This window comes from Mesoplodon densirostris, chromosome 18 (genome assembly GCF_025265405.1).
Source record: "Mesoplodon densirostris isolate mMesDen1 chromosome 18, mMesDen1 primary haplotype, whole genome shotgun sequence".
NCBI lineage: Eukaryota > Metazoa > Chordata > Mammalia > Artiodactyla > Ziphiidae > Mesoplodon > Mesoplodon densirostris.
This window is the reverse complement of record NC_082678.1, coordinates 20,930,273-20,947,192: the sequence shown is the minus strand read 5'-3', so window position 1 is coordinate 20,947,192 and position 16,920 is coordinate 20,930,273. Positions and strand designations below refer to the sequence as shown.

At 48.6% G+C, this 16,920-nt stretch overlaps 1 protein-coding gene across 6 annotated transcripts in view; it reads right to left on the bottom strand.

Moving 5' to 3' along the window:
- Positions 1-16,920, bottom strand: part of SLC39A11 (solute carrier family 39 member 11) — a 376,354-nt gene that overhangs the window by 38,509 nt on the left and 320,925 nt on the right. Inside the window, exon 9 of one of the 6 annotated variants that reach the window (XM_060081463.1) lies at positions 14,770-14,844. The exons of the other annotated variants lie outside the window; for them this stretch is intronic. Within the exon in view, the coding sequence (XP_059937446.1) occupies positions 14,785-14,844 (60 nt within the window). The 3' untranslated portion in view covers positions 14,770-14,784. Of the gene's footprint in view, positions 1-14,769; positions 14,845-16,920 lie in introns of those variants that run through there. 6 annotated transcript variants of the gene reach the window in all.

Here is a 16,920-nt window from a genome sequence, read left to right as displayed (position 1 = left end):
GCGGGAAGGAGGGCCGTGTGAAGATGGAGGCCGAGCTGGAATTAGGCTGCTGAGAGCCAGGGGTCCCCTGGAGCCCCCCGAAGCTAGAGGAGACAAGGAAGGATTCTCCCCGGAGGCTTCAGAGGGAGGGTGGCCCTCGTTCTCGACTTCCGGCCTCCAGAACTGTGAGAGAATCCATCTCTGTTGTTTTGAGCCTCTCGGTTTGCGGTAATTTGGTAGGGCAGCCACAGGGATTAATGCAGAGGGAGGAGCATCTGCAACACCTGGTTGCCAGGTGGGGCGAAACAGACCCATGCGTGAGGCAAAGAGTCTGCGAGGGGACAAATAATAATTAAGTACGGAGAAAAGCATATATAATTACAGCTTGCAAAGGGCTCAGGAGGAAACAGTTTGGCTGGCGGGATGGAGAGGAAACGAGGGCGAGGGCAGAGGGGGGAGGCGGGGCGTTTCGGCCCAGGTCTCAGGGGTGGGAAGGAGTGGCAGAGCTGAGGTCGGCACCTGGGTCCTCACCTGGTCCTGACGCCGGCCTCTGCCTCAAGTAGCTTCTTCCTTTCATCTACCCCCATCCTCCACCCCAGCAGCGGGCCATCTTCCTAAAGCACAACCAGTAATTGTCACCATTTCAAAGGTGCCTATCAGGACAGCTGCAGGATGTGAGGTGGCAGGTACGAATTCCCATTCTACAGATCAGAGACCAGAGGCTGAGGGGTTAAGTGACACCTGCTCGTTCAAACTGAGATCAGACTCCAAAGCCTGTTCCTCTTTCCGCCGGGCTGCGTGGACCCCTCACCGTCCCCGTCTTATTCCAGAGCCTCCAGGGATGGTCCACCGCCTCACATGAAAAACCCATACTCTTGGGGGAGGATAAATGAGGGGGCTGGGATTAGCAGATACACACGACTATATATAAATAACCAACAAGGACCTACTGGATAGCACAGGGAACTATACTCAATATTTTGTAATAACCTGTAAGGGGAAAGAATCTGAAAAAGAATATATGTAAGTGAATCACCATGCTGTAAACCTGAAACTAACATGATATTGTAAATTAACTCTACTTCAGTTTAAAGAAAACCCCAAACCCTTATACCCCTTGATGGAACACTCAGTGCCCCTAACTCTCATTTGCACATAAATCTTCTTCTAATTTACTGCCACGCGCCGTCAGGAACCTTCCAATTTACCTATAGAGACCTACTCCCTCTTTTTAGCGCCTCCATGAACCTGTATTTATTATACATAAATATCATTATAGATAATATTTGTGTTATATTATCACCGCCCACATTTGCTGAGCCCTGCTATGGGTTCTGCACCAGACGTTTTACATATATTATCAACTTATTACTACAGCAGCCTCGTGAGAAATGTTTCAGCATCTGCCTTTTGTACACAGAACTCAGGACCCCGGCCCCAGATGACGTCTGTCTGAGCCCAATGCATTCTGCTACACCGTGCACATAGCATTCTTATTTCTTTCTGCTAATAACATCAACTTTCACACGGCCTTTTACGGTTTTGCAAAGTACTTTTGTGTATGTCAGCTGACTGCAGAAACTTCCACTCCCACACGAAGGCATCTCTCTTCAATTTGCCCTCAATAAGGACCAGAACACAGCTGGGTTGGAAGCAGGGGGCCACGCACCCAACTTCCCCTAGTTTCCATCAGTGCCCACTGCCACCAAACCAGTTCAGAGGAGCCCAAAATCCAAGTGTCCAGAACAATGAACTCGCTGTAATGCAGGGCAAATCCCCGGATCAGATCACCACGGCTGAGCGGCCCCTCTACGAAACACTGAGGCACGGCTGGGGACGTGTCCCCGGGGGGGACCACACCCCTGAGAGCAGACCCCGCCACTCCATGATCCCAGGGGCTCAAGAGACACTCTTCTGTCTGATTTGATCTCTACGTGGCCGTCGGGATGCGCTCAGAAAGGAGAAAATGCAGGTCACAGCACTCTGCCAGGGGCCCCTGGCCGCAACCCTGGGGCCCGGCAATTTATTACCAGACAGGGGCCACACAAGCTCCGTTATCACAGTTACAGCCTTGTCCGGTAACAATGTTGCCTTTCAAATTGTTTTCCGCCTGGGACAGTGGATTTATAAACCGAACTGGTGACTAGAAGCAGAAGCCCAGGCTGCAAAGACTAAACGCCTTGTTCTAAGTGGGCCTGGTTTAGTATTACCCTGATAAGATCAACACAGATAATGACCTGCTGGAGGTGGGGTGCTTTTATATATATGTCTCCGTGTCTGCGTTTATTTGGGCACCGGCTGGCATTTGGGGGCTGCCTCTCAGTCCAAAGGGAGAAGAGAAAGCCATTTTCTGGATCTCTTTCCAGTAAGGAAGTTGGGTATAATTATAAGACGTTAGGTTTGTCTCTCTCTAAACAGCTCAGGAACATACTGATTTGGTTACTTTCCAAAAGGGTGGCCCTAAAATGGTCATGCTGTTTTCAGGGCAGTGAAGCTGGGCTGCTGCTGCTAACAATTGTTGAAGCGGGGTGACGCACATTCGGGGTTAATGAAAGTGGGCGCCTACCTTTGTGTATGTTTACAAATTTCCATAATAAAAGCAAAAGTTATACATAAGAGGCAATTCTGGCTGAATAATTACTGAAGCTGGGTGACGGACATATAGGGATTTATTATTAAAGTATTCTCCTCCCTGTATGTTTGTTTAAAATGTTCCATGGTAAAAAGAAAAAAGGGGGGGGGGCGGGGAGAAGCACTTTGGCTGAAAGGCAATGGCTTAAAACTCCCTCTCCTCTCATTCAATCATTCAACAGATGTTTGTTTGTGCCACATACTGTCCGAGGTGATGGGAAAACAGTGTGTGGACAGGACGGGGTTCCTGGCCCCGTGGAGCTGACATTATCCCCGAAGTTCAAATATTCCTCCAGTGTGAACTTCTGGCTGGGCTTCCTCCAGGGGACCCTCTGGGGGTGGGTCTTTGTCAGGGGGAGGGGGGGTTGAAATCATTCTAGACTTTGCTGGGGATTGGGGGAGGGGCTGGCCACTGGGGAATCTGTCCAGTCTGTTATTCCTAGGAATCCGGGAGCAGGATGGAGGGACAGGGGCTTTAGGAGGCCCCTGCAACGTGTGCTGGGACCTGTTTATTAATGTCATTCATTAATAACAGCCGCCCCCATTGTCCCTGAGAGGTATTTCCAGAGAGGCTCCAACCCACTGGTCGCCTTGGGGGCCTGCTGTAAACACTCCGGACAAACCGCTGTCTATCCCGTTCTGAAAGGTCTCCGGGGACCAGGAGACAGAGGCTGGCAACAGCTGCCAGTGCTGTGAACGTTGTCAACTAGGGACCAGGGGACAAAAGCCTTCTGTGCTGCTCTGTGCTGTTAACTGCGCTGCACGTGATTTCTCTTAATTGGCGGCGGGTGGGCAGCTGAAATCCTGGAATCGCCAGCTTTCGGGTTTGCCACGTATGTTCATCCTTCAGGAGGCTGTTTCCAGAATCTGGGTTGAGATGGAGTCCCACGCCTAAAAATCAGTCCAGGGGACGCCCCCAAGGGGGAGTCTGCCCGCTCTGCAGCCGCACCTGCGCTAGCTCAGCCAGGGCCAGACAGAAGACGAACGACAGGGCTTCTGGAAAAACGGGAGCTCTTGGAAGAGGAAGGTCAAGAATGTGAAAACCTGGCTTTGAGGTCAGCATGTCCCCGTACTCCTTGAAGGGCAAAACGCCATCACGTCGCTGGCTTCTTTGCCAGGAGATGGGCAAGGTTTGCGTCCGCTTCTCTCTTTTTTTTGCAAAGTTCCTATTGTTGTGCTTGTTCTGATGAGTTTGTTTGAAATGAGGAACTGGATTCGGATGTTCTGGATGGTTTCCCATCAGGCAGAGAGGTGATTTTCAGATTCAGAATCCTGAAGCCATTCCCATGGAATCTTTGGGGAGTGAGTGCAGCCGTTCAGGAACCAGACAGTTTGAAGGGAACCTAAAATGCCAGGGGGACATTTGACTGTGTCTAGACGTGGCATCAAACATCTAGAGGTATTTACCCGTTTCGAAGCATCTCCTGGACACGCTACCACAAAAGTGGGGGCCAGGGGCTGCCAGGCAGGGAGGAGTTCGGATGGCACAGCCCCTGCCCTCGGGTTCTCGGACCCTAGCAGAAGAGACATACGACGAATCCAAGGTGAACTGATGGGGGGCCCAAGAGAGGGAGAGAGGGAGTCCCAACCCTCGCCCACAGCAGACCTTGCGGCCCAAAGCACCAAATCAAGCACGGCTTTTATGACACGGCGGCGGGCCCCTTGAACGTTCCACCCCGGGGGCAGAGTTTGGAGATTTGGGCAGCGCTGGCCGCGTCCTACGGTTCTCATCCAGATGTCTGGCACGATTTCAGCCTGATCCACAATGCCTCCCAGGAGGTTCAAGACCTGGAATTTCACCTGGAGGGAGGGAGGCGAAGAGGAAGCCGGCCAAGCCTCTGATGTTGGTTCTATGGGACATGGGGAGCAGCTGCTCCTTCCCACCGAGGAGGCTGTGCGGGACGGTCTTCAGGGGCAGCTAAGTGGGAAGAGCTCGGGGCCAGCGAGAGCCCTGTCGGAAGAAGCCGCGTAACGCCGTTTACTGAACAGAGACATTTGTCAGCGTGAGCGGATCACCAGTTTACCCCGGATGCACCAATCCACGACCTACGCATTTCCGCTGATTTGCAAGTGGTTTAACTCTGTTCTTCTGAGTCCGAGTTTAGGGACCTACTGTTTTTTTTTTCTTGAAGAAGCACCTGGTACGTAGTAGGCTTTCAAAGATTTGGCCAAAAAAGTTCGTTCAGGTTTTCCCATAAGATGTTGCAAGACTGTCTATGGTAGTGGTTCTCAAGTGTGGCGATTTGCCCTCCCCCACCCAGGAGACACAGGGCAATGTCTGGAGACATCTTGGGTCATCACAGCTGTGGGAAGGGGTCCCACCGGCACGTAGTGGGTAGAGACCAGGGATGCTGCTAAACACCCTACAAGGGACAGGACAGCCCCCATGACAAGGACAATCCGTCCAAAATCTCCATGATGCCGAGTTCTGGCAATCGCTTTTGCACGAAAGCAGGAAGGATGCCTGGGAGAGGATGTGAATTTCTTTTTTCCAAGGAATTTTAAGAATGCATTCCAGCTGTCCTTGTGGGTTTGGGAGCCTGGGGTGAACAAAGAAGACTGAAATGGGCCACTTGATCTCTTGAGCTCCGTCACCGCCCGTCACCAGGCACCAGAGCTGTGGATCGCCTTCTCTTTGTTCTTTTGCCTCTTCCTCCCACTCAGGTTTGTTTCGTAGGCTTTTCCTGAAATGTTAGGGGCTTTCCATCAGGAGTGGACCCTTTCCAAACCATAAGGCAGTAAAAAGTCCCGCCCGGGGGACCGATGTTCCTGTTGTGTCTGCACTTCGGGATGGAGACAGACAACAACGTAAACCCTGTGTATCAAAATCAGTCCCTCTAGACTCAAGTTCCAACCTGCAGAAACTCTACGGCCAAGTCATGAGGTGCAGAGCTGATGGCTTTTTAATTACAGCAGTTCTGCGGGGGAAAGGGGGGGTTAGAACTATGACAGTGGGAACACAAGCAGGCAAAGGAACGCCTTTAAAGGGGCATCTTCCTGCCCGGGTGGAGGAAACAACAGCAGGGGCCCTGCCCATGGGTGAGACCCTCGGGCCGTCTCTGCCCCACGGGGCTCCAAGCATGTCACCCACATTCTTTGTCTCGACAGCAGGCCTGTGAAGCACACACAGTAAGATTTTCTTGTTCCGAACCACTGTTCCGATGCGCTGAAGTAGTTCTTCTAAGGCCAAACTGAGGAACAGGCAGATCCAGTCTTTAAATCCTTTTCAGAAAGTGGGAACGTCCCTTTGCGAACCAAGATGGACTCAAGGTTTTTAGGGACCAAGACCTTGAATGAATGTAGGAGAAGTTTAGCTACCTTCCACCTCAGCATCTCTTTGGGAGAGACTTAGAAATTAATTTGTTGGTTTGATGATCCCTAAAGCTATTATTTTTACTATGAAGTATATGCTACATGTGTGACGCGTATTGACGTTGACACGAGTTAGGTAAGTCTCATCATCCCCAGTTTACAGATGACGAAACCACGGCACAGAGATGTTGAGTAACTTATTCAAGGCCACACAGCTCATCAATGGCAGAGCCCAGACTTGGACCCAGGAAGGCTGGTTTCAGAGTTCATGTTTGTAACACTGTGCTAAGCTACCTCTCTGGAGAATAACTCCCCAGGTCTTCACCATTTAGACTAAAGAAGTAAAGGAAGCAGCTAAATTCACAGGTCCTAAGAAATAACAGTAAAAAGAAGTATTTTGCAAACTTTGAGTTTGCAAAGTGCTGGGCAGTTGACCAAGTACTTTCCTACAATATGATCTCCAGTGGGTCCTGCAAGGCCCTGAATTTGATGGCTGCCTCTATGCATGCAATGATGCTATCACCAAAAAGAGCCAAAGCACCATCTCTGTGTGTGTGTTACATCCAAGAAGGACCAATGGAATCAACCATGAAGGACCAAGAGTATGAAGGCCCCCTCTCATACCTCAGAGTGACCAGGAAGTTCTCTCTGGGGACCCCCACTCCCCCACTCTCAGTCCATGGGGCTCAGCGGAGGCTCCATGCCAAGCTCCAGAAAGCAAACTGAGATGCTACTCCGTAAACAGTTTTAGTTCCATCCTTCCAGTCCCAGTAATTGGTTCAAGGGGGGAGTACGTGATATAAGTTGGTCTAATCAGACCCCAAGAGAGCTACTGAGAGGAGACGAACTGTCTCTGTCGGACTTGAACCTGGGAGGACACAGGACTGGAGACGTTAGCAGGAAGCCATCTTGCCACCAGGTAGAACCTGAGAATCAAGCCAACACTGAAGAAGACAGAGCTGAGGGAGAGAAAAATAAGCAGAGGCCTGATGTTACCATTTGTGGCCCTGGATCAAACTGTTCCTGAAGTCAAATCCCTGAAGTCTTCGTGTTGGTGAGCCAGTAAATTCTCTTTTCAGCTTAAGACAGTATGCATTATGCTTCTGTTTCTTACAAATGATATAAATGAAAACTAAAAATATCTTATTAAAACAGTTGCAAAAGGACACTATGCCAGTTGGCAACAGAGTGAGGAAAAGGTTAGTCCCTGAGATCCTGCTCTCTCTCCCCATACCTCTACCTAAAAGGAGAATATAATGGTAGGAGAGCATGGGAAAGAAATGGGGTTGGCTTTATATGAACTATTTTGATAGGAGCAGTAGATTATCTGTGAATGTCATTAGTTAATTCATGGAATTGGTTCCTCTGTGAGTTATTCATCAACCCTCCCATCTATAGCCACATGGTACCCTTGACACCAGCTAGCCATTTGCAATTATTGCCTCTGGGTGACGGGCTGGATGGATAAGGGTGCATGGATTGGCCCATCTCCTATACCTGAAGGTCAACATAAAGGGTCTGGCACCCTAGCAGATGGACAGCTACCTAGCTCAGTGGCAAAGGCTGGACGAGAAGCATCTTCCCAAACACATTCACTATAGCCAAAAGCTTTCGCCTGGACCAGTTACTTCTTTATGAATTCTGGATTGAAGACATGCAGAGTAAAGATCCAGCAAGTGTCATTTGCTCCCAGTGATTCTATTCTCCATATATTTTCCTCTGGTTTCACAGCCCCCAGGAAACCCTCAGCAATTTTCTATTCCCCATCATGCATGGCTCCCAGCTCTGCATCTGTGGAAGTCCAATTTGAGTGTGAGGGACCAAGTAGGTAGATGGGGGCCCCGGGGTTTGTGAGGTGCTGGGACTGGCAAACAGCTGCCTGCCGGCACCCTGGGTTTCAGACGTGGGGTCGCATCGTGTTTGTTTTCCTGCTGATTGAATTACTCATGCCTCATTTGTCCACTTCCCTGAAACAATCTTTTCTGGATGCATTTAGAAACCTGAGTCTCTGTGGTTTGTCTGGACTGGTTTCTATTTGTGGAGGAGAGTTCACTTGTCTAGGGCAGAGAAAAATGGGTTCTGCAGAAGTCACGGTATCCCTGGTTTCCCGTCACATATATTCCTGCTGTTCTCTCCAGCAATCAGTGTTCCCCATGGAATGCTTTTATTCCCACTGGAAGCTCCTGATGGAACACGGGCGGGGATGGGGGGAAGCTGGGAAATCTTGCCAAATCTGCAGTGTTCCTAAATGATTCTCAGAGAACAAGAAACACATTGCAAGCTTCAAGGGCAGTGGCAGAACAAATAATTACTGAGTCTGTTGGTAAACAGACCCAGAGAAGACAACTGGATTCAGCTTGTTCACTCCTGCCTGTCAGACAGAATTTAATACCATCCTGTTTCTGTTTTTCTTCTACCCCTGACCCAAGTTACAGCTTGCTTAATTTCTGTTTACACTGTAAGCCTCGTGGTGATGGAGGGGAAGAGAGGTCTGGTCAGAGTGGGGGAGAAGACACACTTTCCCAGAAGAGTGCCCTGTAGACCAGGGCTTCTTAACCCAAAAGGATCCTCAGCCTGAGCAGCCCAGCCCCATTAACTCAGAATCACTGCAGGTGAGAATCTAGAAAGCAGTGTTTTAACGTCCCCTGGGTGATTCCAATGTGCAGCCAGGGTTAGAACCACTGCCCAAGAGCTATGCTATCCAATATGGCAGCCACGAGCCACATGAGCCACAGTACATCCAAATTGAGATGTGCTGTGCCTGCAAAGTCCTCACCAGATTCCCAAGAGTCAGCATGAAAAAGACAACGTAAACTACATCATTAAGAATGTTGTTATGTTGATTACAATTAAAACAATGTGGGCCTGTCCTTGAGTGAGAATGGGTGTCTGTGTGTAGGTAGGACCATGTGGGTAATGCCGTGGGGTAGACCAGAAATCCATATGGAAGTCCTCCAGGAAGAGGAAGACAGAAGAAACACTGGCATGATGACTTCAGGCAACTCTTAAGACATCATCATTTCCATTTACAAGGAGCACAAATCCCTAATCATCCCCCTGAGCACACCCACACCCACACGGGCACCTGAGCTTGTTGTGGTACATCGCCCTGAAGTCTTGGTTCATTTTCTCTCCACCAAAGAGAACATGATCAGGAAGGCAAATTCTGTGGTGTGGAACTTAAGTTTCCAAGAAAAAGTCACAGTTTGGACTTGAAACCTCTTTTAAATCCATTCTTCTCAAGCACGGCCAAAAAATATCCTTAAAGTATAACCGGTTTAAATGGTAAAATTTTTATCAGCAAGAGGCAAGTCACTAGAACTTAAAGATAAACGCATAATCAATGATAACCTCCGAAGAACAATAAAGAACTACACAGTCATAATCTTGTACCAGACACGGTGATTAGTTTGCTTGCCAAATCCAGTATACCAGTCTGCTCCATCCCATTTCCCTGTGTTCCTGCCTGGATTCTGGACTTTGGCAGAGAATTTCTTGAGCAGTCCCCAGAGATTCCCATGTGTGATGGTTCATTTTATGTACCGGCTTAACTAGTCCATGGGGTGCCATGCATGATGTTTGGTCAAACATCATTCCAGGTGTTTTTGCAAGTGTGTTTTTAGATGAGATTAATATCTTTTTTTTTGGCTGCGTTGCGCGGTTTGTGGGATCTTAGTTCCCTGACCAGGGACTGAACCTGGGCCCTGTCAGTGAAACTGCCAAGTCCTAACCACTGGACTGTCAGGGAGTTTCCAAGATTAGTATCTTAATTGGTAGAGTAAAGCAGATTGCTCTCCACAGTGGGGGTGGGCCTCACCTCATCAGTTAGAAGGCTGATTAGAAGAAAAAGACTGACCCTTCCCAGAATAAGAAAAAAAACCTCCATCAGGCTGCCTTTGGACTAGAACTGCACCCCATTGGCTCTTCTGAGTCTCAAGTCTGCCAGCCCATAGGGGCAAATTTCAACTTGCCAGCCTCCTTAAGTGCATGAGATAATTCCTTATAATAAATCTCTTTCTATATATATATATACACACATCCTACTGGGTTCTGTTTCTCTGGAGAACTGTGAATAATCCATCATGCCATTCCTAACGTCTCAACTGCAGTCTGTCACCTCATCTCCTAACACCGGGGATGGTCTCAGGGAGGAGTGGCTCAGTGTCTCGTCCATGATGCCTGGGCCCACAGCAGCTGAAGCGCCCACATCCCCCTGACTAAAGCCATAGCAGCCCTGGGGGAAGGGGGAGGGGATAGGTACCACAATTCAGAAGCATGAGGAAGGTGGACTTGGACCAAACAAGCAGGAGATGAAGGAATCATGAGATCAATTGCTTATCCTTTCTTCTGCCACCCCTTCTGCACCTTCCGACACACAGTTCTGAGACTCAGCAGTCCCATTCAGTCTCTCTGAAGATGTTCTTCATGACCCAGGACTGAGAAGAGAGAATTACTTTTTTGAGAAGCTACAACCACCTCAATGATATGCCTTCGATCTCCTTTGTGCCTTTCCCGTGCCATTCACTTCTTTCCCCCCGGCTCTTGCTTCTCCGGGAGTGTATCTCCTAATAAATTATAGAATGTCATCTTCGCCTTAGGCTCTGGTTTCTAAGAAACCCAGCCTCAGATATTCACCCTTTTTCTTCTTCAGTTCATTTGCTTGACCAGGAAAGAGCTCAGCTCTTTTTTGTTGGGAGTGCCCACACATTGGACCAGGAGTGGATACCTAGCCCAAGGTGAAGAGAGGCTGGTCCTGGACCTTTTGTCTGAGGGTCCCTCCCTGAACAAAGATGAGATGAACCAAATATCTTCCCTTTCTCAGTTAATTAAAATTTAACAGAGAGAGGTATACTCAACGGACAGTGGTTGTTGGGCAAAGATATTATGGACTGACTGACTGCCTGCCTTATTGAGCTGTGCATTAAATGCAAAGAATGTACGTAAGTATGTGCATGTGAGTGTATGAGAGAGATTTTCTAGACCTTACTTCAGTTGTTCACTAGGCTGCTGGTTTTCTTGCTCTTAATCTCCTGTATCCTTTCAATGAATGTCCCTTTTCACTAGAGCTAGTTTCTGACCAATCTGAATTTAATCCCTTTATAAGTAACCTGCTTGTCCTACCTGGACAGTTTTGTGACATTTTATTTACCTTTGTAATTAAAAAAATTTCCCGGGATATGTCTAACTGTGAGTTTCTTTTCATTAAATTTACCTGAAATGTGGTAAGTTCTCTTCCACTGCATCCTCAGACTTTATTTTCCCCCTGCAGGTCCCTAAAATTTTTCATTATAGCTTTGATTGTTGTTCCTATTCTAACTGATCTTGTTGCCCCTTTGGGAACACATGGAAATCTCAGCGTGATCTGTTCCACCAAACACACCTATTACTTGCCCTCTGTTTCATTTTAATCTATCTTTAATCTATCCTTTTCTGCTTCTCATTTTTTAAATAGAAAGTCATCTAAAAGGTAACAGGGAAAGAACATTTGATGTATTATTAGAACCAGCTAAAATCTTGGATATGGCCCTACCAGAAAGCAGTGCTCGTGATTCTGAGGTTTGCGTTTTTGGTCTGCTTTGAAAGGTTTCCAATGCTTTGCTGGGTGATAGGAGGAACCTTCCAGACAGCTTACAGGTCATCCTCCCCTGGAAAGCTGTAGCACTTCCCTGTTACTCCATCTATAAAGACCCTTGGTCAAAGGATATGCTTTCATGCATTAAACTAAACCACAGAGGGAAACAAATTGAATTTTTACCTTGAAAGTCGATACCATGGGTCACAGTTGAGATATGATCAGCCAGCAGGATGGGACAGGCCAGGGAAGGCCAGGACCGACAATATGGACAGACTAGACGTTGTAGGAGTAATGGGGAGAGGTGAGGTCGGTGGGTATCAGGACAGCATGTAAGAAGAGTTAACCCCAGGGAGGGAAACAAAAGTCAAGATCCCGTTGATAAGGGGAAATGGGAGAAGGCAGTACCCATGAGGAGGAACAGAGAAGCAGTTCAAAATTCATGCAGACAAGACAGTTTAAAGAGTCCATGTGGAGGTAAAGGTAGAGAAGAAGACGCAGGTTCAAGCGCGCAGAACATGCTATCTGAGCCTGGGGCAGTGAGGCTCAGCGCCCATGGAGTGCATGAAGGATGAGGACTTCTGTGTCCATAGACCAGGTAGCTAATGGGGTCAGGATCCAGGCTGAAGGAATTCATAGCCAGAACCTAAAACCCAGGTCAGAAACTGAGTATCAAGGTGGGAGCCAAGCATAGGGGAGGGGTCTGACAATGAGTCTCACTTCAATATTGTACATGCATCGTATACAGCAGGAACTACTCCTGCATTCTTTGACCAGAATGTAGATGGGAGAGTTTTGAGGGTAAGTGACAGGCCAACCAACTATCCCAGGGGAGGTATGGGTCATGAGCCATACTTTCCCTAGTACTGATTAGCAATTGCTAGGTCAGCATCTCCCTTGGAATCCCAATCTGTGTGAGAGGCACTAACATCTAGCTGTATAAATCCAAAAACATTAGGAGGTTTTCTAGTCATTCTCATCCCTTATATCTAATTGGACTCCAAGCATTACCCTGATGCTAAAACCAGACAAAGACAGCACTAGAAGATAAAACTAGAGAGCAATATTTCCTATGAATATACATGCAAAATTCCTCAACCAAACCAAATATTGCAACGTATAAAAAAAAGCTATACATCATAACCAAGGGAGATTTATCCCTGGAATGCAAGGTTGGTTTAACATCTGAAAATCAATGCAATATTCCATATCAATAGGATTAAAAAAATGAAAACCAAATAATTATCTCAATAGATGCAGAAAAAGCACTTGACGAAATCCAACACCATTTCATGATAAAAACCCTCAACAAGCTAGGAATAGAAGGGATCTTTCTCGACCTGACATAGAGTATTTATGAACAACCCACAGCTAACATCATGCATCATACTTAATGGTGAAAGACTGAAAACTTTCATCTTAAGAACATGAGTAAGACAAGGATGTCCACTCTTACCTCTTCTATTCAACATTATACTGGAGGTTCTAGCCAGAAATTAGATTAAAAAAAAATAATTGAGGTATCTAGACTGGAAAGGAAAAAGTAAAACTACCCTTATTTAAAGATAACATGAGGGAGGGAGGGAGATGCATGAGGGAAGGGATGTGGGAACAGATGTATATGTATGACTGATTCACTTTGTTATAAAGCAGAAACTAATAAAAAATAAAATTAAAAAAAATAAATAAATAAAGATAACATGAGCTCATATATAGAAAATCCAAAGCGATCCACACACACAAAAAATTATCAGAGCTATAAATGAGTTCTGCAAGGCTTCAGGATAGAGCCCTCGAGCCACAACTACTGAGCCCACATGCCACAACTACTGAAACCCACGTGCCTAGAGCCCATGCTCTGCAACAAGAGAAGCCACCGTGGTGAGAAGCCCACGTACCGCAACGAAGAGTAGCCCCCACTCGCTGCAACTAGAGAAAGCCCATGTGCAGCAACGAAGACCCAACGCAGCCAAAACAAAACAAAAAAAGATGAAAAGAGTTCTGGAGATGAAGAATATGATGGTTGCACAATAATGGGAACATACTAAATGACACAATCATACACTTAAAAATGGTTAATTTTATGCTATGTATAGTCTACCACAATTATAAATTTTAAAAATAAAATGAAACAAAACACCATGACAGGTTGAGAGAGACATCACAGAACAAAGGAAAAAGCTTTTTCCCTGCTTTTTGAACAAGAGAGCCTGCATTTTCATTCTGCATGAGGTCCTGCCAATTATGTGGTCTTTTGCCCTCCTGTAATAAAAAGTTTCTTTTATTGTCATTCACCTGAAATGCTAGCCTTAAGAGGATGCATCCTCTGAAGCGGTGCCTCTCTCCCCTGACTTAGGAAAGCCGCGGCCTTGGGAAGCATAACCCCCTTCAGAAGGGACAGTGGGAACAGGGTGGGGGGGTCCCCTAAGCCTTTCTTCTCCACTTTCCTTCTAGAGCCGTGGTTCTCACGCCATGGGGTGCAACCCAGCACAGGGGACTATGTTGAAAATGCTGATTTGCCCTCCCACACCCCACCCTGAGATGGTCAAGGGCGAAAGCTGGCCTGGAGGGGGCTGAGGTCGATGTGCCAAACAGAAGGCTCGGGCCGCAGCAGTTCCAGGTGCCAGGCTGGGTCAAGGGGCATTTTGGCCAGTGGTCTTGAGCAGGCAGCAATGGTCTGACATTAGGGAATGATGTGGCCTTGGGCAAGTCACTGTCCTTCTGTTTCTCTCCTGCATGAAATGAGGCTCTCTGAGGCCTCTGCCAGAGCCAATGCCAAGTCAGAAGGTCATCACGCATTTGCAACGTGATGTTTGTAACTTGGCCTCTGTGACTATTTTCATCACTTCCCCCTTCCCTGCACTGAAAACTAAGTCAGGCCCTCAGTCTCCTGCAAAACCTCACCCCACCCCCTGCGCAGGTCCAGGGCCACCTCCGACTCCCCTACCTGCAGGCAGGCAGGCATGACATCAAGCAAACAGGGAGCTGGGTGGAGGCCCCCAGCCCTCGGTTCTGGGCAGAACTAAGAACCCGACGACCTATCTGACGGACTTACACCAAAGAAAGGAAATGTGTCTTTTAAGAACAAGTGAGAAGCCGATGACTGAAGTCCCAAAGAATTTTGTGGTTGGACCTTTTCTTCTGTTGTTTGTTTTCTGGCACAATCTGTCTCTGTTTCTGAGCCGAGGGCCGCGTTCCCCGTGACAAAGGCCTCTTTCTTATGACAGTTTAATAGCTCCAATGCAGGGGACAGCCCGGACTCCCGCGGGCCAGCGTCTGAAGGTGGCCTCTCAGGAGAGGAGAAAGCTGCTGCTTTCCTCCAGTTGGGGTCCAATTGAACTGAGAGAGGCCTAAGGAAAAAAAAAAAAAAAAAAAACCCAAACAAAACCAAACCTGAGCCTCCTTTTGAAATAGGAAATGAAGACCAGCAAAGGGGTGGGGAAGACAAAATGCATCGGGATAGAGAAGAGGATGGATTCAAGAGTCCTGCTCAGAGCTTTCCATCCACCGCAGGAGGAGGTGAAGAAAGCCTAGTGGGGCTTGGAAGATGTGGATGGAGACTGGGGAGACCCCATCTATCGGTCCCCTGTGGCCACTGTAACCAAGGACCACAGATTGGGTGGCTTAAGACGACAGAGCTTTATTCTCACGGTCCTGGAGGCTAGATGCTCAAAAGCAAGGTGTCAGCAGGCCCACGTTCCCTCTGAAATCTCTAGGGAAGGATCCTTCCTTAGCTCTTCCAGCTTCGGGTGGCGGCTGGGAGCATTTCTTGGCCTGTGTCACCCTGATCTCTGGTTCCATCACCACATGGCTGTCTCCCCTCGGGGCGTCTCTGCGTTGTCACCCGGCATCCTCCTGTGTGTGTGACTTTTCTCCTTGTCGAATAAGGACACCAGTCGTATTGGATTTAGGGTCCACCCTAATCCACTGTGACCTGATCTTAACTCTCTACATCTGCAAAGACCCTCCTGCCAACTAAGGTTACGTTCCGGTACTGGGGGTTAGGACTCAACATTCTTTTCTGGGGGATGCCATTCTACTACAACACCATTGTTCTAAAAACCCGGCACCCCCCCCACCTCCCCTTGTCCTGGAGCCTGTAGGCAGGTAACTCGTGCTGGGGAGCTCTAGCCTCCCAGTGACCCAGCCCACCCGTCCATCCACTTTCCAGGAGGTGAGGCTGGAGGTTGGTCATGACCTAGCAGCCGCCCGGAGCATCTTGGTGCCGTCTCTTTGCAGTGCTCTCTTCTCTTTCCCTCTCCCCTCAGCCCTTGCTGCCTGGAGGCACCTGGCAAGGGTTACGGTTCCCTACTGTGGCCACAAATGCCAGGAGTGATGTGCCACACGATCTTGAACATGTATGTCTGCTGCCAGTGAGGCTGGCTGGAAACCTGCCCCTCCCTGAAGAGCTTTCACATCTGCTTCTGTTTCCCAACTCGCCCAATGAGACATGATTTGAAAGACACACTGGACAGTGGAATCAGAACTCCTAGAGCTGACGCTCAAAGCGCTTACAATGGGAAATTACACACTTTTTACAACGGCGCTGACCTCCTTTGCTACACCACTTTGGGGGGCAGTTTTCAAGCCTCTACGGTCACAGGAGGCAGGAGGATGTCAGGGTTAAGGGCACAGGCTGCAGGGCCAGGCTGCCTGGGCTCAAATCCTGCCTCTGACCTCACTCCCTTGTGCCTTTGGGCACATCCTGCATCCATTAAATGGGCACAGTGATTTCTCCCTCACAGGGGTCTTTAAGGATTAGTGAATTCCCCAGGAGTCAAGGAGCACAGGATCTGCACGTGGAAAGCACTCAGTAAAGGTTAGCTTTCGTGACTGTCCCATGATTGCCAGAGGCAAGGGTGGCGTGAGAGAGCCAGCAGGGGCAGAGGTGTTCATTCACGGGCTTCCCAAAACATATCACCTGCCGTAAGCATGACCTCAGGGAAAGTTCCCGGGCTCTGAGTCCTCCCCTTTTTACTGGGATGGCTGTAAAGACTGAGCAGTGCATGTAAACAGCCCCTAAAGGCAGCTAGTGCCACGTGGTGAACCCACCGATGCACCCACCGATGCACCCAAGCTGCCTGTCTTGGCTGGCCCGGCAAAATGCAGGGCAGTCAACGCCAGCAGCCCAACTGAACGCTGCCCACGGCTCTGAAAAGCACAGTTGCTCTCGGCCTCTCGCCGCTTGTAACAAGCTGTCCAGGAGGATGGACCGGGCAGCGATGGGACTAGAGGAGGGAAAGGTCTGTGTCACCTCCAGCGCCTGGGAAAGCCACAGAGAAACGACACTGCTGTTCTCAAAGGGCCTTGCGGGGTCCGAGCCTCCCCTGAAGCCTGCTTCAGGCTAAACAGAGTGCACGTTGTGTAGAGATTGGTCCCCCGTGCCAAGACGGCCAACCCTGTCGCCAGGGACTTGGGTGGAGGTG